The 27,710-nt window shown below is 34.4% G+C and overlaps 1 protein-coding gene across 1 annotated transcript in view; it reads right to left on the bottom strand.

The window, feature by feature from the left end:
- LOC107148611 (leucyl and cystinyl aminopeptidase) overlaps positions 1-26,323 on the bottom strand; it is a 50,529-nt gene extending 24,206 nt beyond the window's left edge. Inside the window, exons 1-11 of the mRNA XM_048811863.1 lie at positions 25,483-26,323; positions 20,885-21,023; positions 19,610-19,741; positions 14,540-14,660; positions 13,513-13,667; positions 11,644-11,757; positions 10,079-10,210; positions 3,899-4,030; positions 1,620-1,780; positions 1,317-1,405; positions 658-700 (exon numbers count right to left, since the gene is read on the bottom strand). Of these exons, the coding sequence (XP_048667820.1) occupies positions 658-700; positions 1,317-1,405; positions 1,620-1,780; positions 3,899-4,030; positions 10,079-10,210; positions 11,644-11,757; positions 13,513-13,667; positions 14,540-14,660; positions 19,610-19,741; positions 20,885-21,023; positions 25,483-26,300 (2,036 nt within the window). The 5' untranslated portion in view covers positions 26,301-26,323. The remainder of the gene's footprint in view (positions 1-657; positions 701-1,316; positions 1,406-1,619; positions 1,781-3,898; positions 4,031-10,078; positions 10,211-11,643; positions 11,758-13,512; positions 13,668-14,539; positions 14,661-19,609; positions 19,742-20,884; positions 21,024-25,482) is intronic.
- Between the last annotated feature and the right edge of the window lie 1,387 nt (positions 26,324-27,710).

Genomic DNA, 27,710 nt, shown 5'->3' with positions numbered 1-27,710 from the left:
AAAAAAAAAAAAAAAAAAAAAAGGAAAGAATCATGATAATAGTTATGATAGGATAACATTTGTTCTTCATTTCCTCAGTTTTTTGTGATACAGATACACTATGCTTAAAAGTTTACTTTTTGAAAAAGAACAGCAATGATAACAGCTTGCTTTTTTATAGTACATAATTCTTGCCAGGCAATATCATCATAACCCTATAAAGTAAGTATAATTACTATCTTTATTCTATAGTCAAGGGATTGAGATTTTAGAGAGGTTACATGATTCAATTAAAATCACACATGTAATAAATGATAGAGCCAAGTAGTGAACAAGACAATGTGGCTACAAAAAGCCATCTCCTTCATCCTAAGTACATTTGCATCCAAATTCAAAGAAGTTTTCCCTTTTTCATAAATTAAAAACATCATTACTGATTTCTACATAACCCTTATAGGATGGAAATTTTTAGGATACATGGTGTAGTTTATCACATTGGTTGTTAACAGATGGGCAGAAAACACATTTCAATTGCTTTTAATAGACTGCTTTGCTTGTAGGTCAACATGTACAAATTGAGCATTCCTTATCTGAAAAGCCTGGGACCAGAAATGTTTTATATTGGAGTTTTGGCAGGGGTCGGTTGTTTGGTTTTTGAACTATTTGCCTAGATTTTACTGGGTGAGCATCCCTAATTCAGAAATCTGAAATGATTCAAAATCTGAAACATTTTGAATGTCATGTTAGATTAAAAGTTTTAAATTTTGGAACCTATATCACGTTCACATTTCATTATCTCCCTTCTCCTTGTTATGATAGTTTCCTGCTCCATTTTCTCCTTGCAAAAAAGGTATGCTACATCTGTAATACATATTATAATAATTATTTGCTCTAAATCTAGGTCATGAATCAGGCTTTATTATATTATATATATGAATCATCTAGGATTCTTGTTAAAATGCAATTGCTATATTCCATCCCTAGACAGTAGATAGTAGATAACACTTTAATAAACTACTCTGTTTCTATTACTTCTTATTTTGTAAATGTGAAATATTTATCCAGGAAATAAAAATAAAACATTTGCTATTTCTTGTCAAGACTGCCAGCAACATTCCCTGTGACTTTTTGTACCTTATTTCTTATAATTAAAGACCAATTCTGTGTGAACATAGAATCAATCTCATTTTAATCACATCTTGGATATATGATTCATAAAATAAGTTGACAGGGTATATGCACTGGAAAGTGTAATGTCTGATTTGCTCTTTGGTCAGATTTTCTAAATTATGCTATTAGCAATTTCTTTTTTAGGAAGGTATTAGTTATATTCAAACCTGATTTCTTGTCCAGTAGTGATACTGATCGATATTTTGAATAATTTCTTCCATCAGTGACATAGGATATTGGAATATGCCACAGGTAACTGTAAAAAGAAGATATTGTAAGGTTATATCTCTTCCCAATATTTCACTTAGTTACACATGACTTCTTGGTTTGGGGATAGAAAGGAGAAATTTAAGCTATTCCCAGAGAAGGATAATCGTGTTAAGTTTCATTAGAATGTATGATCACAAAACATTTAAATATACTTCATTTGAGGGTACAAAAGACACAACACAGAAACAAAGAGTATATACCTTGTATCTAAAGGCTGAATTTCAGGCTTCGTATTTAAAAAGAATCTCTCTTGCTGTATGAAAAGTTTTGTTCCTTTCCTTTTAACAGTCACTAAAGGAAACCCTTTCTGCAGGGTCCATGTTTTCATCATTTTCTTTACATCTAGTGTTTTGTTAGTAACCTACAAAAAAAAAAAGAATAAGGTATTTTTACTTAAAGATAAAAAATTAGTTAAAATTTTTACAGTTTTATTTGTACCCTTGTCTCGTTCTCGAGCACATTCTATCAAGACAATATTTAATTTTAATGTAAAAAAGAAGCATTAACACTGCGTTGAGTTTACACATCTAATTTAGGTACACAAGAAAGTTCTAAAAGAAAAGAAACCTGGAACAGAACTGACTGAAAACTGAGGGTGTGAGAGAGGCACTGTGTCAAAAAGCAGCATGTGCTTTTAGTGCTTTTAATTAACTAACAGGTTTCATTAAGATAAAAAATTCCTAAATTCCTTAAAATTAAAATTCCTAAGAAAGTAGAAGTCTTTTAGGTTACAATGCTAACATTTAGAAGATATGACTAATGATATGTATTCTAGAATGGAAAGAATTGCTGTTCAATTCTTGAATCAACTGAGGCTAAACTTTCTTCATTCTCCTATGCTCTGCTTCGTGTTAGCCAGGGAGCAGCAGCAGGAGCAGCAGTCGGTTCTCTTGACTAAGTCTCTTTAGAGAATACTGGTAAACTTTTTTGATGGTCACACATATAGTCTTTCCCAGAAAACACAAGAACTTATCTGAAAAATGTAGAATCTATTGTCAGATGTTTGCAGATCTCTAATGCCACTATCCCTAAGACTGGCATCAATGTTTAGGAAGCAATTTTTGAACAATTGTCTCTTCAAAGAAAAGGGCTGAATTTATGATTGAAATTATTTTTCTAGATTACATCTAGATTTGGATTGCTAGCAATGAAGTCACATGCAGATAAATTCATGTTATGCTACTATGCAAACCTTACCTCAATCACCATATGCCTATTTAAAGCACAAAAGGATAAAGTGATTCTTCCCAAATTCATTGTGATATTACTCTTATATTTCTAGTGGCTCTGGCCTCCTTATTTATGGACTAGAGGGTGGTAAGGAAAGCAACATGCTTTGGAGTGTTTGAAGCAATACTGAAGTGAAGAGCCCAATGCATAATTTGATGTGGATGCTGGAAAAAGCTGAGTATAATGTTATGGACCAGGTTGAGATGGGTCTACACTATGGTCCAAAAGTTGGAGTCAGTGAGGAAGACGGAAATATTTTCTAAATGCCAAGAGATAAGATAATGGGTATTAAGTAAAAAACATGATTTTCAACTGAAATGCTACTATATAATTATAGAATTTGGAATCAAGTGTTAGGTAATAAGAACTGAAACCTTTCAAAAAGAATTCAGAGTAGGGAAGGAATATCTTTTGAGCAAAAACTTAACAGCTAGAAAACACCAGAATTCACATTGGGTAGCAGCAGAAAAAGCATATGGAAAGGAGCCAAAACAAGGGTTCTTAATCCAACATTCATAAAACTTTGAAAATGTGCAATGATTTGTGGTTTTCTTAGGAAATATGGCCAGAAATTTCATGCAATATTTCAGAGCATGAAGAACAACTGATCTAGATCAGAGTAAAAAACTAAAATGCTTGTCAATGTTGTACAGTCAACATACACTCATGCAGCAGGCTAGGTTCACGACTGCTTTAATGCATAACATCTACCTAACTACACTATATATTAGAATATTTGTAGGTAACAAAATCCAAAGAGTTAAACGATCCTAGGGCAGCATACAGTTTGTGGCAGTTAGCCTGTGACATATCATCTACTTAGAGGAATGTGGACTCAAAAGACAAAGAGATTACAGGGGACAATACAGAATGGTAAATGGGAGATTAAAAAAAGAAAAAGAAAAAAAAAACTAGGAAAAGAGATTTTTTAAAAAATCAAATAACAAAGATACAGTAATATCCTTTAATATGGGACAATTTCCCTTTTCCTAACAAAGTAAGAATGGAGAATAAAGTATGGAAACCCACCTTTTTTTTTCAACAATTAAGCACAGCACTTTCATTTCATGACTTTAAATTCACAAATATTTTATGCCAATTGTATAACTGATATACCATAGCTCTCTCTCTTAAATAATTATAAAATACTTTGCAACCACAGACTTATTTGCTTATGCGATAAAAATATAAACAGAAGAGCTCCTACTGTAAGAAGACAGAACTTAAATAAATTATTTGGGCCACTCACCTCATTAAAACTATCCCAGAGATCATCACTTTGAATGGATGCATAGCTATGATTATGCAGGTAAAGAATGATAGCATGTTGAAATACATCTTCACTAAGATAAGTTTTCAGCATCAACAAGAGGGAAGCTCCCTATTTTCAAAAACAAACAAAAAAGTGAGGAAAATGGAAGAAAACAATAGAATATTATAGGCAATAGAACCGAAAATCTAATATTCAAAACATTCTGAACATGTACTTTTACATGTTCAATGTACTTATACTATCTCATAGCTAGATGTGGATTATGTTCAAATGTCTTAAACTTATTTTAAGGAATTTGAAAAAGAATTAATGGAGTTACATATTCATGTGTACTATTTTTTCCATGAGCCATTCTACGTGGTCTATCAGCACACTTACTGTTTCAGTATTAGTGTTGAAACGCTCAGTTTTCATATTTTAATAGAAGAGCATGCTCAATTTTCTGTGGCATCCCTATGTCCATACCCAATTCTTGAAGTGCCAGCTCCATTTGTGAGCATATACTGCTACAGACACAATGAATCAGCAGAATTCCCAAAAGCCTGTCTTCTAGGTAGTGCATTACTTTCTAATTTTAGTATGCCATGTTGCTGAAGTAGCCAGAATCTCTCTTCTTCCTACAGAGTCACTTCAAATATGTACAGAGCAGCAAGCATACACTGATAATTCATAACCAGCCATGCAACTATTAAGACCATACTATATTCACTCATGCACACGTCATCATTCTGGCTCCACCTCCTCTGTGAAGCCTTTCCTTATTTGAAATAGTAATCATTTCTGTCCATCTTCAATAGCAATTTATATTACTTTCTGCATTGGTTATATATTTATTTCCTCTTTTAAGCTGCACACCAGTTGGGGGAATAATTAAAAAAACTCAACTATAGTAATTAAAATAGAACCTCAATGCCCAGTAATAGGCACTAATATTTTTTGAATGACTTTCACTTCTGATAAAAATGTAACAGTATTAATTCATTAAGATTATCAGTACAGGGGCTGGGGCTGTAACTCAGTGGTAGAGTGCTTGACTAGCATGTGTGAGACACTGGGTTCAATCCTTAGCACCACATAAAAATAAACAAAAATAAATGCAATGCTGTCCAACAGCAAATAGAAACTAAAATAAAAGATTATCAGCACATATAAATTTAATGCCCTACATTTTATACCTATTATTTTTTCTATAAATTTAAGTACTCATTCTTGTTCCAAAACAATTCCCCTTTTGTCCTATATCACCACCTTTCCTCTCTGTACTGTAGCATTACCATTAACAAAATAAAAACTATTTAGCATTCCTAATTTTAAACAAATTTTAAAAATCCCCACCTTTCCTTAACTTCACGCTCTCTCCAGTTATCACTGCATTTCATGCCCCTTCTCTTTTTATAGTAAGACTCTTCAAAAATGTGGTCTGCATTTTCTTTTGAGCCCTCTGCTAGCCGTCACTTCACTGGCAGTGCTCTTATCAAGGTCACTATTAAACTCTCTGGTACCAAACCAAAGTCCATTCTCAGACTCACTTATCAACCCACTGGCAGTATTCCTTGAAAGTCTTTATGCACTTGGCCTTGTGATTTCACTCTTGACTTTCTCCCTATTCCCTGGCATCATACTTAGTCTACTTTGCTGGATCCTTCTCATCATCCCAGTGAGTAAATTTTGGTGTATATCCTGGCATTTTCTCCTTAAATCTCTTTTCTTCTCTACCTAATTTGCTTCTTAGTTGATCTTCTCAACTTCAGGGGTTTTAAATGACTCTGTAATTCACATATATACAACCATATTTCCTCTCTGAATCCCAGACTCATCAAACTGCCAGTTTGGTCCATTTGTATATCTAAGGTGCATCTCATACTGAAAAACTGAACTATTTTTTTTCCTTCTTTCACCAGTTCTACTCCTCCTGTGGTCTTCTCCACTTTAGAAAATGGCAAATACATTTTTTTTTTCCAGCTGTTTGGATAAAAACCTTGTTTTTAACTCTTCTCTTATATTCCACATCTAATCCATTAGCAAATTCTACTGGATCAACTTGTATAAATATTTCAAGTCCAACCATATCTCATCACCTTCACTATTGCCACCTTAGTCCTACTACAACGACTTCCTAACTAGTGCTCCTGATTCCATGTGCTATTGAAGACTAGAGCAATCTTTTACAAATAAAATCTATCATGATTTTTCCTGGATCCTTTTATTTCACTTAGAATAAAACCAAGATTCTTGCCATGGCCTCCTTTTAGACTCTACAATGATCTGATCTCTTATAATTCTTCTGATTTCACTTCTACTTTCCTTTCCTCTTCCTCTACTCCAGATATATTGGCTCCCTGCAGGTGCTTGAACATGGAAAGCAATCTCTCATCTCAAGCTATATGGGACTCCCCAAGACCAGTCCCAGGTTTGATGATGCACTAGGAGGACTCAGAAAACAAAGCTGACAGTCATACTCATGCTATAATTTATTACAGTAAAAGGTTACAAAGTAAAATCAGCTAAGGGAAAAGTTGCATGGGATAAAGTCAAGAGAAAACTAGGTTCAAACCTTCAGGAGTCCTCTCCCAGGGCAATCATACAGGATATATTTATTCCCTCCAGCAAGACAGGATAACATATGTGAAATATTTTCTACCAGGAATGCTCATTAGAGACTCAGCACCCAAGATACTATCTGTAGAGGTATCCTCTACCTGGCATATATCAAAATTCCAGACTCAAGGAAAGGCAAGAATGTTTAGCATAAACAACATTGTTGGTACAACTGAGGGCACAGCAGGCCACTCTTATCATGGAACGATAAAAACTTTTCCAAAATCCAGATTCCCAGATGCCAGCCAAGGGCCAGTCTTGCAAGCAGATTTTTCAAAAGATAGCAGTCTCATTCCTGCAACATTAACTCTTTTCTGTACACAAACTCTATACATTGGTTACTTCTGCTTGATACATTCTTCCCCTCAAAATTCCTCAAATAGTATACAAATATCACCTCTCAAGTGGTTTTCCCCAATTGTGGTATGTAGACCAACATTTGCTTTGTTACTCTCATTTCCTTACATGTTTTATTTCTGGTATCATAACACCTATTTATTCATTCATCTGTATAGTGTCTGTCTCGATCTTTGACCCCTGAAATGGAAGCTTCACAGAAGCTAGTCTAGCTTGTTTCCTGTGGTATCCCCAGTACCCAGAACAATAGCTGGTGTAAGGTTGATACTTGTAAAACTTGCTGCATAAATGAATCCTCATAAGATACCTCCATTAGTACCTGGGTTTGATGATTATAAGAACAAACAGAACATGTTTGTCAAACACATTCCCTACTGTCATTTACTTTTTCTTACACAAAATATTAATATTACTCAGTTTCCTGCTTTTCTCAATGATGGGAGATATTTGCCAGATTTTCAATTCTGAAACAAGTAGTTACCATATCAATAGAGGTTAAATATGCTGTGGAAACAACATGATCAGGAGATAATGAATTCTGGATTTGGAAGGAAGGTACTGGAGGCAGACAGAGCTCTGTCAATACATCCTAAAATAACTGCTCTGTTTAAGTTCTATATTAAAGGTAGTATGTTCTATACAACAACAGAACCACAAGTTTAAAATTTTTCCTTATTGAAAGTTCCAGAACAGGCTTTAAAAATTACTGAAGTAGGGCTGGGGATATAGCTCAGTTGGTAAAGTATTTGTCTCACCTGCACAAGGCCCTGGGTTCAATCCCCAGCATCACACACGCGCACGCACGCACGCACGCACACACACACACACACACACACACACATCACTGCAGTAGCTCTAACTGAAATACAGTAATTTCCCCTGTCCACAAGGGATACTTTCTAAGACCCACAGAGGATACCTGAAACCATAGATAGTACCAAACCTTGGGTATACTATGCCTTTTCCAATATATACATAACTATGATAAAGTTTAAATTATAAATTAGGCCTAGTAAGAGATTATCAGCAATAAAAACTAATAATAAAATGAACAATTAGGATAATGATAATATACTGTCAAATAAAACTTATGTGAATGTAATCTGTCAAAATGTCTTATTTTACAGATCTTAGCAACTTCAGCACATAATTTGTTTTCTTTCTATATTAAGTTAAGAAGGTTCATCTTTTCACTTAAAGGAAGCACTATGGTGTCTGTTTTGTATATGTGAATTGCCAGCACCACAACTCTTGTGCATGGGGCCACTATAAAGTAAAATAATGGTTACTTGAACATAAATACTATGATATTGTGTAGGTGATCTGATAACTAAGATGGGTATTATGTTACTAACAGGTAGCATACATAGTGTGAACACTCTGAACAAATGGATGATTCACACCAGGGCAAGGACAGCATGAGATTTTATCACATTACTCAGAATGGTGTGCAGTTTACAACTGACAAATTATTTATTTCTGGAATTTTCCTTTTAATATTTTTTCAAGCACCATTAACCACAGGTAACTGAAACCATGGAAAGTAAAACTGCAGATAAAGGGAGCCTATTATATATTTAATATGGCTAATGAAACTCCTGATTTTCTTGTTAGCAGTACTATAATTCTCACAGTCAGGCTTGGCCTTGGGAAACATTTTTCTGCCTCCTTCTTTATCTGTATTAACCCATCACAAAGTCCTTTAAGTACTTACCCCAACCCAGTTTTTCATGCCCATTGTTTTCTATCTACTCTTACTACCATACCTTATGTATCTTTTATATTACATGCCTAAACTTCAGCAGCAATATCCTGACTTAAGGGTGCAGCAATTTCCTGACTTAAGGGTTCTCTTCCCCTCACTTAAATCTACTTTATAAACTAAAACCAATTTAATTTTTTCTAAATAGTAATTTTAATCAAGTAATTCTTCTGTTCAAAAATCTTCTGAAGCTTTCCACTACATACAGAAAAAACATCCGGACTCCTGATGGCATTCAGGAACTTCTGCAACTGGGCCTTGCTACCTTTCTCATCTTTCTGTACTCCACATGTGGCTTCCACTGCAGTCATATGTTATCTCTAAATAAGCATTTCTTGCCTGACAGTGGTCCCTCATTATTTCATTCTTGTCCTACCCTGTTTCTCCCATTCCTGTTAACCAGTATTGTTGTTATTTAACTCATTTGAATTCCTATTTTCCTCCAAAGAATCTCTCTTCAGCATCCCAAGTAAAAAGTTTCTTTACCACTTCAGCATACATTATTTCTCTTCCTGGTCAACAAATACTCACCTCCTAAATTTTGAGTTTTTTGATTATATGAATTATATCTTAAGTTTTATGTATTTTATTCCCTATCTACTGCAGGAATTTATTTATTTATTTATTTATTGTTGTGCCAGGGATACTTAACCACTGAACCACATCCCCAGCCCTTTTCATTTTTTAATTTTGAAATAGGGTCTCACCAAGTTCCTTAGGGCCTCACTAAATTACTGAGGCTGGTTTTGAACTCTTGATTCACCTCCCTCAGCCTTCTGAGCTGCTGGGATTACAGGTGTACAGCATTGCATCCAGCTCTATTGCAGGAATTTATTAACTAATTAATTCAAGAGCCAAAATGAGGAGGTAAATAACATTCACCCCTGCCCTCAAAACAATGATGCTGATAGCTTCTTGATTTCTTTGTTCTCTTATAGTGATCCTAATGGGATTCCTAATTTTTTATCTTTTCTTCATCCATGAACCTAGAGCTTGTTTCTTTCTGATCCTGCATTATAATCTTCAATAGTTAAAATGTCTTTTTGCTTACTTGTTTTAGTAATCCTAACTTTAGAATATAACTCAATGCTGAGTAACACAACTCCAGGCTTACTTAGGTCCTTTTCTGAACATGTTCTACTTGCAGATCTGTAGCATAAATCAACTTTGAAGGATGTATTGCCACATAATCTTGGTAACTGCCTGTAGAACTAGTCACAGAACTTTAAAAATAGAGACAGATAAAGGAAACCTCATAAAAAGTTAAGACTAAAATTTCAATAGATACAAATGCTAAAAATTTAAACATTTAAAGTTTAGCAGGCTATCTGAAAATAATATTCACTTAATTTTTAAAATAATCTAAATCATGCAACTGGCTGACATTATGAAATTAACTTGAAGCCTACTGCCGTTGCTTTCTTTCTGCGTAGCAATACCTTAAAATAGGAAAGAGAATCAAACATCTCTTCAATTTGTTCTGAAGACTGAACAGATGATGATATTGGATGAGATGAATTCAACGAATCTTTCTTCATGGTTTTAAATCGAGCGTCTAAGAAATCTTCATACTAGTAAAAAATTAAACAGATTAGGATATCATGAATGTATCCAAGGCAAAGGTTAAGTACAGCAGTTATTGATATTATTGCTAATTATTACTAAAAGTCATGATGAAAAAACAATTGGCTATGCTAAATTTCAGAATATAAACTTTTGAAAATCCAGAAAGATTATGACCTCAATGCACATCCCTTAAATTTAAAAGTATAATTATAACCTAGTCACAAGAAAAACAGCATTTCCTAAACAGGAGAATACAGATTAGTTAAGAGCCCATTACTAAAGTAAACAAATGCCAAATGTGGGTATCCAAGATAAATATTCTAAAATGGCTAGAGTTAATTTTTAAAATAAAAACTGAAATTAAAAAAAAAACTTGGTCTTTAAGCTGGTTTCTCATAGATAGTACAGGATTTTTAACAAGACAATATACATTTCTCTTAATTGAGAACCAATTAAAGTAAAATATCTCTTAAACAGTAGGAACTCTTGATAGTTCAGCAGATGAGCTCCCAAAGAATACATATTAGGGGGTTTTCAAAATTCTGGGCACCACCAAGTGGTGAAACTATATATCTCATTGCTTAATTAAATAGGGTATACAAATTCGGAATGCCTTATTTAGTATTCTAGCTAAAAATTAATTCCTTTTATTTGAAATTTTTTAACAAGTCCTAAACAAAAACTTCAGATTAAAAGCTCAAAGAACACTTCTTGCTTTAAAGCAGTCTTGGCTCATTTCTCCAGGAAGTTTAACAGAAAGTCACTGAATTTAAGGGTTGAAAAAAATATTTACACTTTTCCACTAATAGCTTGAATTATTTTGGCAAAATATGGCACATCATGGCTTAATGTTTTCAAATGTCCCTAAATTCAGAATATCTCCAGAGTCTAATAACAGTGACAACATTATTAGGTCTCTCTATCATGGAAGGATATTCCACATTTTTGGGAAATACAAAATATGGTCTGTACCATAACAGGACAAATTATCTGTTTGTATGAAGTTATATATTGCTATTATAAGAATGTATTCATGTAGTGACAACAGAGTGATATAATTACTACAAAATGTCTTAATTTTCTTCTCTCTTTATAGACGAGATAAAAAAAAAATTTTTTGCTTTGCAAAAAAGGCTTTTCAACCTTATCTAAATCCCATCAAGCAGAAGAGCCATACCTGTTAAAAACAGAATGAAGGAAAGCAATTTAAAATATTCATTTTAATTACAAAAACATATAAACTTACATAATTTCAGTGAAACATATCAATAAAAGTGTAATTTTCATTGTCAAATTTCCAAAAAGGTATGGATATCATTAACAAGGATGAATTTTAGTATAGTTTTCTAGAAACATTTTCATTTCTCCAAATGCAAAGAAAACATAACTTGACTATTTTTCCTCCTAGCATTCCAAGTAAGACAAATATTATACTTACACTGGAGAGCTCTTTGAATACTTTTTCCAAAGAAAAATACTCCATGAAAGTGGCGAAACCTTCATTTAGCCATAGGTCATTCCACCACTGCATTGTTACCAGATTACCAAACCACTGTGGGAAAAACAAAGTCCCAACCAACATGATAATTACATTCTCAGGAATATTCAAAAAACTGGCTGAACTGTCATATTAACTGTCCATAACCAGATTAAGATATCTTAAAAATATACTGGTATTACAGTTCAAACAAACTATACTTGAATTAATCAGAGATTTGTAAAAGTTGTGTAAATTTCCTTTACAAGTAAAATAAAACTTTTAATATTTTACCTTAACTGAATGGGAAAAAAAGCAAGAAAGAGTACTAATATATTTATTAGTATATTCATCAATTTTAAAAACAGGCTATATAACATGCCAAATAGGGATATAAAAACTTTTTTGGCTACCTCATGGAAATGAGGTTTCCTAGATAATGAAACTGACTTTCTAATATTAAGTTAATAGTATTATTTTCCATTATATCTACAACCATGCAGGTTAACTAAGAAAGTTTCATTCTATGTGAGAGCTTTTCCTATAGTCAGGGGGTCCATGCTTTAGGTTTCTCTCAATTGGCCAAGTCAGAGATAGCATTTGCATGATTCAAACCTGAATTCAAATAACATTCTTTAAGAAAGTTGCCATATATAAACAGACGAAATCGGGAACATCTTTAAATGTTTTCTTCTATGCGGTAATAAAAAGAAAGAAAAAAATAATGAGACTCCCCTAAAAAATGTATGTTAAAAATCTTTGAAATAAAAAATGGTTGTAAGGTGTGCAATTTAGCTAAGGTAGCCTATGATTTATTTAAAATTAGCAGCAAAAATCAAGTTGCAAGATACTAAAACAAAACACTTTACAGAATTATAACAGAAAATTGTCTATGACTTATGCTAAACCCTGTTTCACTGGAAGATGTTTTATAAGTCCTAAAGAAGAAATAAGAGAGAAATACTCCCCAAGTGACAATGGCTAGCCCTGGAAATAATAGATGTAGAAGAATCCACAAAGACACCTTTCATCTATGGCCCATTTATAACAGTGAATAAATGCTTCGTATTCCAGCTTGCCAAGAAGTCTTCACAAGGCTACCAAGTCCTACACAGATGTGTAGGTACACAGTAAGCAGACCAATTCCTTTCCTGGTCTTCCTCCACAAGGGGCCCCTCATGACACCCTGAACCATACACAACCCTGGCAAGGACTTCACATCCAGAGCCAAGCAGAGACAAGGTATTGAGGAAGAGGGCATGCTGTATACTCACAAAATTTTCTTTCTTTTTCTCTGTGTCATATAAAGATGCCTTCACACTTTACTCAGAACCTCTCTCTCCTACATTAACACAGAACCCCATTCCAGTAGAAGAAGAAAAATTAAATCTAGTCCTAACAACTGTGGATTTAAGAGTTGTCAGAGAAAGTGCAATTTAGGGAACCCATCTACAAAAAGTTACACTGAGAAGCTATAAATTGTTAGAGGAAAAGGGTCTCAAAGAGACAGTGACTTCAAGCTCAAATGCTACTACTTATTAGCCATGTGACTTTGGGCAAATCATTTATTTAAGCAGATTCTCAAGTTTCTTCATCTGTAAAATGAGATTATTACCAATCTTAAGGTATTAAAATGCTTTAAACATCCTATACAAACAAAAACATTTTCATTTGGAAATTAAATTTGTGCTAAAAAAGTGCCTTTTTATTATAAGAGAAGGTAATATTTTTTAAAAAAGCTGAATAATTAGTAACATCTACATGTACTCTAAAGCTCTAGTATACGAAGTAGACACAATTATAAGACGTAAGAGCACTGGTTGTTAATACCTGATGGGCCAGCTCATGAGCAATGATTTTAGTGACCAGTTTTCTATCTGTCACCGAAGAAGTATTATTGTCATACAGAAGAGTCTCTTCTCGGAAGGTTATCAAACCCCAATTTTCCATTGCTCCTGCTTCAAAATCAGGAATGGCCACCAAATCTAGAGATAACAGGGGAAAAAGTTATAACTTTCCTCATATAAGGCACACCCCCTAATTAAAACAAAATATGTTATTCATTGGCTTATCATGGTGAAGACAGTGAGTTATTTTTATACTCCTTAGAAAGTGGAACCATCCTTATTCCTTTTTTTTTTTTTTGGTACAGGGATTGAATTCAGGGATACTCAACTACTGAGCCACATCCCCAGCCCTATTTTGTATTTTATTTAGAGACAGGGTCTCACTGAGTTGGCTCAGTGCCTCACCCTTGCTGAGGCTGACTCTGAACTCCTGATCCTCCTGCTTCAGACTCCGGAGCCACTGGGATTACAGGCATGCACCATCCTTATTCTTGCTCTCCATACTCCTTAACTAGTTGTCAGCTGAGAAAGATTTGACCTCCTTTCAGGTGACTCACTGTCCCTTACCAAAGGAAAAAAAATGCCTCCACAACCAATCAGCTTTCTAGAGCAAGAGGAACAAAATTCAGGGCCCATTCACATTGAGCTCTCTAGGAACAGCTCTACATTAAAGAGTACTAAAGTCCTCTTGCTCTCCTGATTTCCCATTATGCAGTTTTTGTTATTTGAATTACAAAATTTCTTGGAAGTCAGTCAAATTTCAGACTAAGCCCTTAAGCTAATCGCACTTACATAGTACCTTTGCGACAGCCCCATAACTTATAAGTGTTTTAAGCTCCAAGTTATTTTATTCATAGAATGTAAATAATTTAATAATTACAATTTTTAAAGCATTAACAATGTTTCTGGGCTTTTTTAAGTAACTTTAGTAAAAACTATCTCTAAAAAACATTTGCAATACAAATCTTTATTACAATTGCAGTAAAAATCAGAAGTGTGGTGATTCTTACCCAATTTTTTAAGTGGATATTGAATTTCAAAATAGTTTTGATAAAACTCAAGAAGCTTCACAGATGTTTCCAAGGCATGGTGAACTTGACCAATCTTTTCTGGCACAGTGTATATCGAAACCTAAAGGGAAACATTATATGTGATATAAGGAGAGATACAATTAAAATGCCACAATATTCAGGTGAGCACTGTCAGGACTGGCATACCTAAGAAATACACAGTTGTATGAGATATTTTAGGACAGAAACTCTTGCTTACAATTCTTTTAGTCCCCATAGAGTTTAGTAAGTTCCTTCCATATATACAACAATGTTCAAAAAATACCTTACTAATTCCTTTTCTTTTTGAAACTATCATAACATCCCAAGTAAATTAGGTTTGGTCATTTTATAGCAGTTTATAAGCACTTGCCCATTAAATTTTTTGATATTTGTCTTCTCCCATTACTTGCAGTTCTTTCTTTACTTACGAACTATGAAGAGCCTTAGATTTCAGTTTCATTTACATTCACATTATATGTATTTAACTTTTATCTTTTCAGCGCCTATCATAGAGACTGACATCTAGCAAGCACTAAATACAGAGGAGTCACATATTGCTAGTAGAGTTAACTCTCAAGTTTACATACAAAATAAAAATGGCAGATTTATTGAAATTATATTGTAGAAAACTGATTATAAATAAAAATATTCTCTTTCAAAAGTATGGCCACAATTTTTCTTTCAGTCTGGGACAACTTATTCTTTGCTTTTTTTCATTCGGGGCTTGTTTTTATGTCCCATTTTTTATATTTATATATAAATCATGTGAAACACATTTTGATGGCACACAGTAAGTGAAAACAACTAAGAGAATAACAGTTCATGTGTCTCATTGCCCATTCACTGCAGGACATGTAATAAGTGGGAAAGAAGACAGAATCACCTGTATTATTTAAATGGGTATTTTCTCTTTTATGGGTTAAATGCTAAGTTAAATACATACGATGTGACTGTAAATGAAACTGAAATCTGATGAAAGGGTTCATTTATTCCCATTTCCGGAATAAAATGATCATAAAAAGAAGGTACTTCGGTATTTTCTCTTCCTTTCTACTTCTTTTTCTTTTCCTTAAAAGAACATACCTAAGAGTTCTTACTAGAAACAAATCATCTAATCATTATAATTATTATCGAGCTTAATCTAAGAACAACAGAAGCAGTAAAAAATAAACAAAGGGGCCAGGGTTATGGCTCAGCAGTAGAGTGCTCACCTAGCACGTGTGAGGTTCTGGGTTTGATCCTCAATACTACATATAAATAAATAAAATAAAGATATTGTGTCCACCTATAACTAAAAACAAAATTTTAAAAATAAAATAAAAAATAAACAGAGCAATCTATCTTAGCAAAGAAAGTCTTGAATAGCATTCTTACCTTTGTAAGAGAATTCTAAACATTGTTGAATGGGGGCTGAGGGTGTGGCTCTGTGGCAGAGAGAGGTTTAGCATGCCTGAGATTTAGTGTTGCTCCCCAACACATAAACCCCCACCCCCCCAAAAAAAATTGTTAAATGGAAATCAACTGACACTCAGGTCTCAAGACTTACAAGTTAAAACTTCTTGCCCAACATCTTACAAGGACCTTATGGGAGATTTCTAAAAACACAACTATAAATATTCTTGATCAGCTCCCAAAGAAAAGGATTGAGGAATAAAAGATTTGTTAGGTTCAATTTATCAGTTTTTTAAATTATTAAAAATGAACATTAGTTAACAAAAGCAAAAGCACAATCAAGTTTCAGCCCCACCCTCCACCAAAACAATACTATGGACTGCAAGTTGTATAGGGACAGAAAATATTAGAGGTTTCATACTAAATTTTCTGAAAAATGCTGACTTTCCCAAACAAATAACTGAACAACAAAAAAGCATACATTCCTAAAATAAACAAACAGAAATAAGTCCATTCAAAATGATTGATTAGATGGAAAAGAATAATATGAATTGTGCATAATGTCCCAGGCTGGTGGAAAGACACTTGAGGTAGAAATGTTTTTTGAGGGAATTTTGAACAGAGTCATATTTCTATGAATATTAAAATTCTAACCACATGGATAAAACAGTTGAAGATTCTTTTAAATGTGGACAGACACCACATGGGACTAATCATGATTAAGTTTTGCTTCTAGCAATTAGACCTGTGTACAATAAAAATGAAGGCAGGCAGTGCAGTGGCAAAAAAACAAAACAAAACAAAAACCTCAAGACAAACAAATAAAACAGTACATTTACAACTGGCCTAGAATTTTACAGGTAATTCTGGCATTCTTAAAGGCAGGGAGAGATTTAAGGAATGAAGAATGAACAGAAATAACAAATATTCTTTTTCAAGCCTCTGACACAGTCTTTATTATTACAGGTCACATGTAATAATCTACAGTCAACCGTGACTTTTTAGTTGCTTGGTAAGATTCACATTAATAAGAAAATCCCTATTGCCTTAATCCTTGACCTTGTTAAATTGAACTCGTGTCAAATATTATAAAATAGAAGGCAGTCTAAAGATTACAACATTTTAGCATAACAAAAATCCTTTGCTACACTCCAAGTTTTGAATAGTTCTGGTCACTATGTCTACATTTGTTATTCATGTAATTTGGTATAAGACACAGCATAGCTATTGGATAGTAAAATTTTGACTATAACTTGATATGTCATCTCAGGTCAATCTAACCTCTATGATTTCCTCATCAGTTACATGGATCTAATGCTTCATCCTCAGTCAACATATAAAATTAAAAAAAAAAAAGTTTATAAACAAGTGCCCACAATTAACATACAGAATTATTCCACATGTTACATTCTTCCATATTTCCTAAAAAACAGAATAAATTAATAAAATTATTGTTTATTTGTATAATGTTAATTTTTTAAAAACGCATTTACTACTGGGTAGCACTAAAAATGAGAATATTTATATCTCATGCAAAAGATTTTACATATGATAAAAATAAAATGTACACTATATATATTATATCTATAATAAATGGTTGTGTGTCTGTGTGTGTGTGTATGTGTGTGTAATATTAGAATTGTAAAAGGTGATGTTCAGAGGATTAGAATGTAGTCTTCTTAAGGGTTCAAAGTTATTAAAGTGTATAAGAGGGATTTTAATCCAGGAAGATTCCAGGGTTCATATTTAACCACCATGTTTCTTCCTATTCCAAGCAAAAGGAAAAAAAAATCCAACTTATACCTTATATTCTTCTCTCTCAATCTCTTTCTTTCTACACACACACACACACACACACACACACACAAATGAGGCATATATGTGTGTTATGAATAATTTATCTTGGCTGTATGGGAGAATTAACATTGGAGCAACTGGAAAGATAATTGAGCTTTGTAAGGGCAGCCTTGAATATCAGAATATCAGAATGATGAATTTGAATGTCATCCTACAGGTAGTAAGAAGCCAACATAGAAGATGAAAGACGAGGCAAGAATGGAAGTAGGGAAGGAGGGAGGGAAATGGGGGACTTTAAAAGAGCCCTTTATTCTTCTTTATTTATTTTATGTGAAAATATTCGCTTTATTAGGTCTCTGCTATAAAATTAGAGTATGAAAATATAATCAAATAATCATTTAAAAATGGGTATCAATGACAAAGAAAAACAGAATTACTTTACTAGAATGAATTTTGACAAAATGTAGATAAATCAGACCCTTAAAAATCTTACTCATTTTCTATGAATAAACTCAATCAGGATTTGCTTTTCTTCTTTCATTCTTTCTTTTTAAAATTTTTTTATTAGTGCATTATAGTTACACATAATAACACAGTTCATTTTGAAAAAATTGAATATGGAATATAACTTGTTTCACTTCAGACCCCAGTACTTCCTCTTTCCCTCTCCTCCTCAACTATTTATTTATAGTTCTTTTTAAATTAGAGCTTTATAGATATACATAAAGGTGAAATTCACTGTGGTATTTTCATAGATGTACATAGCATAGTTTGGTCAATTTCATTCTGCAGTTCCTCCCTTTTCCCATCTATCCTTCTCCCTTAGTCCCCTTCCTGTGCTCCACTGACCCCCCCTTCTATTTTCATGAGATTTTCTACCCTTGCCTTTCCCCCCTTATTTTGGTTTAACTTCCACATGTGAGAGAAAACATTCAACCCTTGACTTTTGGGGTCTGGCTTATTTCACTTAGAATGATATTCTCCAGTTCCATCCATTTACCAGAAATGCCATAATCTCATTTATGGCTGTTGATGGTACCTGGGCTGGTTCCATAATTTGGTTACTGTGAATTGCACTGTTATAAACACTGATGTGCCTGTATCACTAAAATATGCTGATTTTAGACCTTATGAAGAAATACCAAGGAGTGGGATAACTGGGCCATATCCATTCCTAGTTTCTGGGGGACTCTCCATATTGCTTTCCAGAGTGGTTGTACTAATTTGCAGTTCCACCAACAATGTATGAGTGTATCTTTCCCACCCCCCATCCTTGCCTGCATTTATTATTTTTTGTATTCTTAATGATTGCTATTATAAGGAGTAGGAGGTGTTTTTTTATTTCGTTTTTTGTTTTTATCTTGGGGCTGAGCCCCACTGACCAATAAATACCTGGATCCCAGGGTTTGTTTTTTTTTTAAAAAAACAGCATCTGTCTAATCATTTCAATCTATGCAATATGGTAGCCACAGGAACACTACTATAATACTTGAAATGTGGCAAATAAAACTGAGAAAATGGATTTTAAATTTATTTAATTTACATCTAAATAATTATATAAGCCTAGTGACCACTATATTGTACAGTTCTAGAAACTTTAGTAATGATGTTTTACTAGATTTCTCTTATAAATGAAGAAACTTGAAAATTATTTACTTTCAGTTATTAAACCAATAGTAGAATTAATAATAAGTAAAACAATATTTGTGGTATAAAATGTCTGAGCATGATCTAAAAGCTTGCTTCTCTTCATAAGACCATCACAAGCAATCAATAAAACCAGAATTCCTCTTAACCCACTCTGAAACAGGCTTTCGGACAATTACCACATCAACATACCAGGGTTCCATTTACATCCTGACTCAGGTTCTTCATCTCTCCCACAATGAAAGCAACCAGGTAAGTACTCATCTTCATACTCTCACAAAACTCATCCTGAACAAGTCCATCTTCCATAAGGACTGATGACTTCTACAGGCAAAGAGAAAAGATGACAGCTCTGTAACTGCAGGAATGAATTACAATGACAAAGACAATGAGAAACTGAACATTCATATAGGAAATAAAAAGTGAAGATACTAGCATATTTTAATCTCAGCATGAGTTTCCAGACAGAGCATCGCCCTTAGTGTCAGTTTGTTCTACCATCCTTCGTAGTGAGAACATACTGAGTACAGCAAAATCCATGAATTTTTAGCTCCAAAATGGCTTTAAATAAATATAAGTAGTTGTTTCTCATCTTTAAAACTTCATTAAAACACAAATCTTTCTATACAACCTAGGAGGGTTCCACTTTACTGCTATGAATACATCCATAGAAGCAGAAACTACATCTGGGATATCCCTCGAATGATGTAAAAGGCTTTGTAGAGTGCCATGTTGAATACTCCTATGAAGACTTAGTGGGCTGGAAGATGATAAGTCACAAATCCTGCAACTGCAGGATTTCCCAACCATGATACTAAGCAAGTTGGCATCCACCTTTTACAGAAAAAGACTAAGGTGAGGAGTATGGCTCGAAGTGGAGCTGTTGGAGTACAGTCTTAGTTAAGTACAGACCATGTTGGCTGCTGCCTAGAGGGGTGGGCTCCATGACTTGCTGGGTATGGCTGCTCCTCCCCACTAGCCACATGGGTTCCAGGAGGCTTCTATCAGGCCGCACACAGTCCCTCAGGTGTCTGAGACAACCAATGACCTCATGGGTTCTATTTAGAACTACTCTAATTGATTTCACCCCACTGCTTCAAGAAAGAGGCTCCTATTCTTGTTGTTGACCTCCAAATTACAAGGACGTCAATTTTTTCTTTACTAGTAAAATTATAAGAACAATTGTGATTAAATAAAATCAAATAACACTGTTTTGAATAGCAAATTCACTGTCTCTGATCTTGTACTACTTCACACTATTAATACCAGCACAACTTCAGTACACTTTGCATTTCCTACACCTATTTTCTAGGTTCAGCAAATCTTTCTCTTTCAAGTGCTCCACAGGCTGACTTCCCAACTGATTCCAACTAATATCTATATTCAAACTTATTTAAGTATTTTAAGTAATTCAAGTGTGTTTAGAGAAAGAGAGCAAAAATTTTTCATTCAAGGAACACACAGTACCTTAGGCATATTTGATAAAGCAGTGTATTGCTCATCCCTTATGATCCTGATGATAAATGTGGCCTTAAACACTGGTTCATCAAAGCAAGGAAAAGCAGATCTTGCTGCCAGGGGTTCAAACTGAGTTGCTGCAAAGTACCTAAAAAAATGCAAATTCAATCCAAAAGTTATTGACCACCTACTATACAAAGGCATCCTGCCAAGTACTAGGGGTGTTAAGATAAATATGGTACAATCCAGTCCCTAAAGGACCCATAATCAACTAGGAGAGGCAGAGGTTTATACAATACACAGAGGCATATCAAGTTGTAAATCATGTCCTGGCAGTAAAAACAAAGCAGTGGGACAAGGGGTAGGAAACAAATTCTGACTAGTGGCTAAAGACACTCTAAGGAAACTGGTACAAAGTCTGAAGAGGGCCTTAAAACATGGATATTTGAGCAGGCAGAAAATGGAAGAGAGTAGACTCAAGGAAGAATGGGCAGCACAAGGAAAGAGAGCAGGTATGTCCATGGACTAGGGCAGCTGCTGAGTGTAGTTAGAAATGAAGCCAGGAAGGTAGGCTGCAGCTGGCCATGGAGGTCTTGGACAGGTGTCTGATGGAAGATCAATATGAAGGGTTGTCATTAATTGCCACTAATCTTTTGTACAGACTTTGGCTTCACCAAACTAAACTTCAAGTTCACAGGTTACATCCTGATCAAGACTGAAAAATCTAGCTGTCCTGTAGTATTATGGTTTCCTTTACTCTCAGAGATGAATCAAAAATTTCCTCCCTCCCACACAGTAGCAACTATTAAGGCTATGAAGCATATAAAGTCCTCAATTATAGGCTGGGAAGAAAGTATAAAAAGACACAGGGGGGAAAATGCAGATTTCCAATTAGGTAGAGAAATAAAGCAAATCTCCATTTGGGAGATTATCCAAACGGCCATAAAACAATCAGGGCAAGTATGCCCCTGTGGTGCATTCCCAGGCCATAAGGCATATGTACAGCCACTGTGTAGCAACCTTTCTTGTTTGGGGTTTAGTTTTCACTGTCAGATGATAAGTAAAAAAGGAACAGTGTGGAAAGTGGAGTCTGAAGACCCAAACTCTACAATTTCCCAGCTATGTAACTTTGGGCAAATCAGTGACAGGATTCCCTTCCAAACACCCAAGGTATTTGAGAAAATTACATAAGACTAATCATAATAAAAACTATTTATATGCCACAAAGTCCTATATTAATATTTATTAAAAATACTAGATCACCACAATTCTTCTTCCACACTTAAAATTACTGTATTTTTTTCTTGGTAAGTGTGTGCCCAAATGACTGTTTCTAATTGGGTAAGCTGCAAAAAAGATAGCAATCAACATATGTGAAACAATATAAACATATCAGCTTTCTAACATTCCATTTCTTTACCCTGCCCCCAATGTTCTTACCTAGTTAACAGAAGGACCACAAGGGACCAGGGAATAAAGTTTTATGTTATCTCTACTACTATTTAGACAAGAGCCTACTTATAGATTAAAATTAAATCATAACACTCTAAGACAAATAAAACCTTAGATTACTATTAAAAGAGATGGAATAATAACTATCTCATACAAAAGTCTCTTTGAGAAAGCTGCTTCTTGATGATATTATAATCTGTTCTATATAGGCTGAATACTTTGAAGCACATTCTTTTATTGGTGACTATGTTTGCTTTCAGAAAGTTAGTTTCAGAGCTTCCTCAAGTAATGCTCAAGACAATTAACAAATTAGGTGGTGGTCAGATAAGAGAGTTCTAAGTACTAGGGATAACAATGTGCAAAGGAGGTGTATACTAGGGAAGCAATATATCACAGTGGCTAAGAATGTCCCTCTGTCATTCAAATGACATTGGTTTTTAGTTCCCACTCTGCCATCTGCTAGCCATAGAGGTCAAATGAGTTGCTTTATGTGCCTCATTTTCTTCAGTTATACAATGAATATGTTAATATCTACTTCTTAGTGGGGTTGAAAGGATAAGAGGATAAGGGGATAATGCAACAGTTTCTGCACTTCAGCTCCCAGTAAATATTGGCTTTTATTTCATTGGATTTTCAGGAAAGTGCACACGAAGTTTAATATAGCAGGTAAGAGCTGTGAGGAAAACAAGGGCCAGAAATGAAAGGCCTTGAACTAAACCACTTTAGAAATGAGGAACTGCTGAAGGATTATAAGCCAAAGATCAGGATGGTCATCTAAACTTATAGAAACAAATACAGAAATATGAGTAAGCATAGGAACAAATCAACATCAGTATGAAAAAATGGGGGTTGTGGGGAAGATTATAGTAATATTACAGATCAGGAGATCTGTTAAGAGGATGCTTCAAGAGTTCAAGAAAAAGACTGAAGGATGAAGAAACGAACAAAAGAACTTCCATCTTAAATTTGTCTGCTAGTTCTTTTAGTATCATTTTGTCACCTAGAATCTTAAGTCTGTCATCAACAATTTCTGTTTAACTGCAAGGTTACTACTCACTGTCCCCTACTTAGAGCACACAGGTAGTTTCCTTACCACACATAGTGGCCATACATGGTGTTACATACGTGCTGATTTTCTAATCAAGGAATATATATCTTAATTACTTTATCTACTAGTTTAAATATTTTTTTTTCTAATTATACCTCAAAGAGAAGAAAGTATAAAAACTTTTCCAGTAGAACTAAGCATAATCAAAAGTAAAAGAAAAAGAAAAACTGCTCAGAATTATAAGTAAAATGTATAAATAATAAAATATTAAAAGGTATAAATAATCTTCTAAACTTGTACCTTTACCAAGATATCATGTAGGGCCTTCATTACTCTAACAGGTATGTTAATGAACCTACATTTTTATAATAGTGGTTTCAGAGCTTCCTCAAGTAATGCTCAAAACAATTAACAAATTAGGTGGTGGTCAGGTAAGAGAATTCTAAGCGCTAGGGATAACAATGTACAAAGGAGGTGTAAACTAGGGAAGCAATGTATCACAGTGGCTAATTTATTTTAAGACTTTAAAATACTATTTTAATACTGTATTTTTTAATTTTGAGAAACCATGTTCCATTTTTCTAGCACGTTCTACATGGATTTGTTTATCATTGGATTTTCAGGAAACTGCACTTGAAGTTCAATACAACCAGTCCCTGGTAAGAGTCAATAGTCATACCCCAAATCACCTTACTCTGCTACACAACATTCATGCTTCCCATCATACAGTAATAGGCCCAAGGACTCTGAGGCAATGATCTAATCAGATGAGATAGTTAGGGGCTTGCACACTAAGTCATTCTTTTTATGTACATCCTATATTTCTTAGGGATGATGATGACTATAAAAAGGGGACTAAAATCAAGAACTCCAAACTGCCACTTCAATTATAAATTTTTGTTCAATGTCAAATATATGAATTGAAATGTAGCAACAGAATTGTCATTTATTTTAAAAGTATTATATATAAAGCTGTGAAAGTGGGCACGCCTATAGTCCCAGTGGCTTGGGAGTCTGGGACAGGAGGATTGCAAGTTCAAAGTCATCCTCAGCAAAAACAAGGTGCTAAACAATTCAGTAAGACCCTTTTCCTAAATAAAATACAAAATATGGCTGGGAATGTAGCTCAGTGGTCAAATGCCCCTGAGTTCAATCCCTGGTACCCTCCTCTCCCAAAAAAGTATTATATAGAAAGAAAAACTAAAATTACTTACTGAAGAGAAGTACAGATACTGCTTTGCCTGTTTCCTCATTTGAGAAGGATCAAAAGTTTTCTTAAGATAGGTTCAAAATATTCATTTCTAACTATTTCTCATAATACATCAAGGAACATTAGCCAAATTGCCTACATCAGTAATTCATATACTGGTACACAAAGTAATAGAGAGAATGCTCCAATTGCATTGAGCAGATATGACAAAGACTTTGTGCACATAAGAGAACTGACATAACCATTTATGAATAACCTATATACAGTGTGAAATCTATCTTTTTGGAAATTCCAGCTATATGCTATGAATTAAAGGGAGAAATATATCATCCAAATAAGTAGCTGAATACTTTTATGTTTTGTCTCCTAAACTTTTAAAAAATTTCCATCAGAATCCAATAGTCAAACTAGAATTTTCTTTAAAAAGTAAACCAGTAAAGATAAGGGTACTAAAAATTGCATATATAAGCATACCATGCTTTGTGTCCTCTTTCTCCATCTGACTAAGCATGTCCTAAAAATTCTGCACATAGGTCTTAAAGAATAATCCATTTTCCTCTTTATTCTGCTTCCTATAGAGACTTCATAGGGTGATAGAAAATTAGAATCATAGAATAAGTAAACCAGTAAAAGCTGAAGATAACTTAAGGTTTATGATACAGAATATAACTGACAAAAACTTTATCCATCCCCTTCCATCAGCAAACTCCTACCCCGCACCCCACGATGATATATGCTCAAAGCTTTGCCAAAGAGTAATGGTATATTTTCCCAAACCACCATTCTATTGGGCACCTAACTTCTTAAATTAAAAAAAAAATTTCAGTTAATAGGTCTGCTGTGGAAAAGGGATCCATATTGCTGAAGTCATCATACAGCATAGAAAAGGCTACATACTTTTTCTCATTGCTTTCATCTGTATAGTTGACACCATAAAACCCATAATAAGAACTAGACATATTTGCCGAATATTCTATCTTCATGGTATAATTGTGTCCTGCTAGAAGGGCTTCAGGGGCAACAATGGCAATTTGCTCATGATATGGATATTCCAGGATTTCAACTTCTTTTTCTTGACTTGAAAGTGCTGACATTAAAGTCACTCTTGAAATATTATGACCTGTGCTATGAAGAATGATATTCCATGTGGTCTGAAGAGCCAGAACTGAAATTGTCACAGAACCCCTGAAAGTCATTGAGGTTAGGTTTGGGTGTAGGTGAAGTTCATAGCGCTGTGGCATAATGGCAGTGGGAAGCCTAATTTGTGCCCATGGAAATAACTTCCCATTTGTTGCAACTGGCTGAATTAGTTCCATTGACTGATTTTTTTTATGGCAGCCTTCTTTGGTAAAGGTACATCTAGGTAGTAGGTAAATCACCATGATTACAGAGACAGCAACCACAATGACAAAAACACAGACCACCAAGGTCCTTGCAGAGGGTACTGAACAGGCCCCATCTGGACTCTGCCTATAGCCAGCTGCACTGTTCCGAAGGCCTGAGCTTCTGTTCATGAAGGACATGCCCAGTAGTTTTGCAGATGACTCATAATCCTCTTCATCCTCGTCCATCTCATGTTCTCCAAGACCTCGCACCAGCAGTCGGGAACCCCGGGGCTCATATTCCACCTCATCAGGCTCTAGAGGATGTAAACAAGGTTCTTTGGCTAAGTCCACCACATCTGGCTCTTCCTCAAACATGCTATTTTCAATCATATTCCTGGGGAGCTGAAGTCGATCTAAAAATCCAAACATAAGGACAGGCATAGAGTTAAGGAACAAAGTTTATAGTATGATGTTTTTTAGCAAAAACATATTTAATGTAAGATATTTTTAACTTACTAAGACTTATTTCTATTTCAGAGCTACTGAATTAAATAAGATGCTTGTGACCTCCTTGAGTCATTAATTAAAAACCCACACATAAATAAAACATTCCACAGTATAAAGCAAATAAATAAATAGGCTAAAATTAAAAAAATACAGCTGAGATTACAGATTAATTTTCTTCATATATTCCTACCCAACAACCTGGGCCCCTGTTCCAGGCTTTAGAGTGGCTGCTTTGGCCTGCCTGGTTGTGTCTATCCCCACAGGGCCAGGAGTCAACAGGATCAAAGGGATGTACCCACCTACAGTCCATGCCCTTCTTCTGGGGTTTGAACCACCTTGACCCCAGAATTCCTGCCCCCAAAACCTTGAGTCTCCTTTCAAGGTCTTTGTTGCTCTCTTCCCTCCCTGAGTTTCATTCCTCCTGGGGAGTAACACAAACTGGTCACCCTATTTCTAGGCTCCAGTGGTGAACAGGATGGACTATTGTCCTCTGCCCCCCAGAAGAGGGCTATTCTTGTCCCATACCAAACTGAAAATAGCAAGTTATATGGAAAATTTCCATAAGCAAGAAGTAATAAAAATTATATGACAAAAATCTCTAAATATCAGATAAAACTACAAGTCAACCTGTTTTCCACACTTGTATAAACATTCAGAAGTACAAAATACTCCCATCTGCAATAGCCATACTACACCATGAGTATTAGTGAGTCTTGGGGTAGGAAAGTAGTGGAAGCTTTCAAAAACTACAAAGAACCATCTCTCCAATTTGCCAAGAATCACTGAGAAAAGTGATACCCTTCAAAAAGAAAAAGGGTAAATAATCATCATATATCAATACTTTTTAGGATTAGACCATTCACTGTACTTTATTTTAAAATCATAAAATTTCAGCTTTTAAGAAGTTATCAAATTGAATCATCCTTTCCCTACAAAGCACTTACACATATCATTTCTAGGACTAACAACAATTATATGAAGTGGCAAGCATTCTATTTCAGACATGAGAAAACAGAGAACAGAAATGGGTTGATTTATTTTCATAGCTATATAGTGATTTAGTCATAATACTAATATTTGAGCCCAAGTTTAAAAATTATGATTTCAAATTTTATTATAATGCATCCTGCTACTCAATTCAATAAAAGGTGACAACTTAGTAACTAAACAAGGTCAACTCGTATTTAATGAAATGAAGTACTGATAAATATCAGGGTAAAATTTTGCTACTCAGAGCATGATATACAGACCAGCAGCAGCCACATCATATTTTACCTTGTTAAGAAAAGCACA

The sequence above is a fragment of the Marmota marmota genome, unplaced genomic scaffold (assembly GCF_001458135.2).
Source record: "Marmota marmota marmota unplaced genomic scaffold, marMar, whole genome shotgun sequence".
Taxonomy (NCBI): domain Eukaryota; kingdom Metazoa; phylum Chordata; class Mammalia; order Rodentia; family Sciuridae; genus Marmota; species Marmota marmota.
Note: the sequence above shows the minus strand (reverse complement) of the source record. Positions and strands in the feature narration are given on the sequence as shown.